The sequence below is a fragment of the Sinocyclocheilus grahami genome, unplaced genomic scaffold (genome assembly GCF_001515645.1).
Source record: "Sinocyclocheilus grahami isolate Dianchi unplaced genomic scaffold, SAMN03320097.WGS_v1.1 scaffold3801.1, whole genome shotgun sequence".
Classification (NCBI taxonomy): Eukaryota; Metazoa; Chordata; class Actinopteri; order Cypriniformes; family Cyprinidae; genus Sinocyclocheilus; species Sinocyclocheilus grahami.
In genome coordinates, this window is record NW_015508859.1 from 3,037 (window position 1) to 5,553 (window position 2,517).

At 42.0% G+C, this 2,517-nt stretch overlaps 1 protein-coding gene across 1 annotated transcript in view; it reads left to right on the forward strand.

The window, feature by feature from the left end:
- The window catches only part of LOC107576494 (elongation factor 1-alpha 2-like), a gene marked incomplete at its 3' end in the record, with an annotated part of 5,203 nt that extends 3,023 nt beyond the window's left edge, over positions 1 to 2,180 (forward strand). Inside the window, exons 3-7 of the mRNA XM_016262663.1 lie at positions 548 to 727; positions 869 to 1,165; positions 1,296 to 1,446; positions 1,596 to 1,852; positions 1,946 to 2,180. Coding sequence (XP_016118149.1) covers positions 548 to 727; positions 869 to 1,165; positions 1,296 to 1,446; positions 1,596 to 1,852; positions 1,946 to 2,180 — 1,120 coding nt within the window. The remainder of the gene's footprint in view (positions 1 to 547; positions 728 to 868; positions 1,166 to 1,295; positions 1,447 to 1,595; positions 1,853 to 1,945) is intronic.
- Between the last annotated feature and the right edge of the window lie 337 nt (positions 2,181 to 2,517).

A 2,517-nucleotide genomic window follows, 5' to 3' on the forward strand; every position in this document is an offset into this window, starting at 1 on the left:
GTGTGTTAGATAAGGGAGACATACAAAAGGTGCAGGGCAGGGGGCTTCCAGGACAGGTTTGGGAACCACTGCCTTACAGGATTTAAACTTACAACCTTCCATTGTGAAAATTGTTACTTGATTTATTGAAGGGATAGTTCTCTGGAGCAAGTGCCAAGCTCAAGGGCAAAATGTTGAGGCATAATGTATGAACCCTTGCATGATTTGAACCTAAAACCTTCCAAATTCCGAGGTCAGGGTTGACAAGTTTTTTTAACACTGCATTTGCACTTTAAACATTTGGCACTGCAATGCAGAGGTAACCCTACTAAAGCAGAGAGTGGCTTTATAATCATATTCAGAATTCTACCTCTGGAACACCACTATCCAATCAAAGCAAAATATCAATGTTTGAAAAGTCATTGCAATATAGGTGTTGGTTTCTGCTCAAATAATACATGTACTGTCATAATCTTTTAAGATGATTGCTTTTGTGTCCACACAACTTATTTTTTTCCTCAGTGAAGGCATTTTTCCCTTGAAGGCTCACATACTTTTGTTTTGGCAGATGGGAAAAGGTTCTTTTAAGTACGCCTGGGTTCTGGACAAGCTGAAGGCCGAGAGGGAGAGAGGAATTACCATAGACATTTCACTCTGGAAGTTTGAGACCACCAAGTACTACATAACTATAATAGATGCTCCAGGACACAGAGACTTCATCAAGAACATGATCACTGGGACGTCTCAGGTAAGACAGTTCTAGCTCAGTTACAACTATTTACGAGAACTGGTGGCATATCGATGCTTGGTGAGAGGATCCCTAATGCCTGTAGATTCATTTTAGTATCTTTACCTTTAAACCATGTGTCTCACATTCTTTCTCTCCCAGGCGGATTGTGCTGTTCTAATTGTGGCAGCTGGAGTGGGTGAATTTGAGGCGGGCATCTCTAAAAATGGGCAAACAAGGGAGCACGCCCTGCTGGCCTACACACTGGGCGTCAAGCAGCTGATTGTAGCCGTCAACAAGATGGACTCTACGGAGCCATCCTACAGCGAGAAACGCTATGATGAGATTGTTAAAGAAGTGAGCGCCTACATCAAAAAGATTGGTTATAGCCCTGCCTCGGTGCCCTTCGTCCCAATTTCAGGTTGGCATGGTGACAACATGCTAGAACCATCTTCTAATGTGAGTCTTCATGGCATATGTGTGTTTGTGTTCAGTTCAGCAATGACCTTATACCGTTTGGCAGTTTCCAATTAAACTGGCAGAATGCTAGTGATTTGATTAATAAAATCATCTAATTTGTGCTGTGCAGATGCCGTGGTTTAAAGGCTGGAAGCTGAACAGGAAGGAGCACCATGCCAGTGGCGTTACTCTACTGGAAGCTCTCGATACCATCATGCCTCCAACACGCCCCACTGACAAACCCTTACGTCTGCCCCTACAAGATGTCTACAAGATTGGAGGTGGGATTAACCCACTCAAATCATGCACATTTTATGGGGTGATGGTATTTTTAAGATCAGCTTGTAGTTATATTTCGAGTTCAGAAAGCTACTACATCACTGTGTGTACAGAACATGCGTATTCAGAGGTGCCATGTCTTTCTCCTCAGGTATAGGGACCGTGCCGGTGGGCAGAGTGGAGACGGGTATCCTGCGGCCCAGTATGGTGGTGACCTTTGCCCCAGTCAACATCACTACAGAGGTGAAGTCGGTGGAGATGCATCACGAGTCTCTGAGTGAAGCTATGCCGGGAGACAACGTGGGCTTTAATGTGAAGAATGTGTCTGTAAAAGACATAAGAAGAGGTAATGTGTGTGGGGACAGTAAGTCAGACCCGCCTCAGCAAGCATCAGGGTTTACAGCACAGGTGGGGCAACAGTCTTTGCCAACTTGTTTGTTTGTCTTGATATCTTTCTTTGTTTCTATCTGGATTTCTATTCTTTCTCTCTCTTTTTATCAGGTCATCATTTTGAATCACCCAGGACAGATCAGTGCAGGGTACTCTCCTGTCATTGACTGCCACACAGCTCACATTGCCTGTAAATTTGCTGAGCTTAAGGAGAAGATTGATCGTCGTTCAGGCAAGAAGCTGGAAGACAACCCCAAAAGCCTGAAGTCAGGAGATGCTGCCATTGTGGACATGATCCCAGGAAAACCAATGTGCGTGGAGAGCTTCTCTCAGTACCCTCCACTGGGTATGTGTCCGCTTCCCAACCTTACAGTAAATGTTTCTGAATCAATTTGCCAGTTTTTTTATTTTTATTTGTATTTTAGTTTGCTTGGCTCTGTTTTGTTTTCTTTTATGGTTTGTTTTGTTTTGCTTTTTCTTTTTGCTTTTATGTTTTGTTTTGCTTTTCTTTTAAGTTTTGCTTTCTTTTCTTTTGTTTGGCTTTGCTTTATTTTATTTTGTTTTGTTTTATTTTGTTTTGCGTTGCTTTTTAAAATTTTATTGATATATATATACTTATTTGTTTGTTGATTATATAGTTTTTTTCATCATTTCTAACAGTATGAATATTTCTTTTGGCAGCT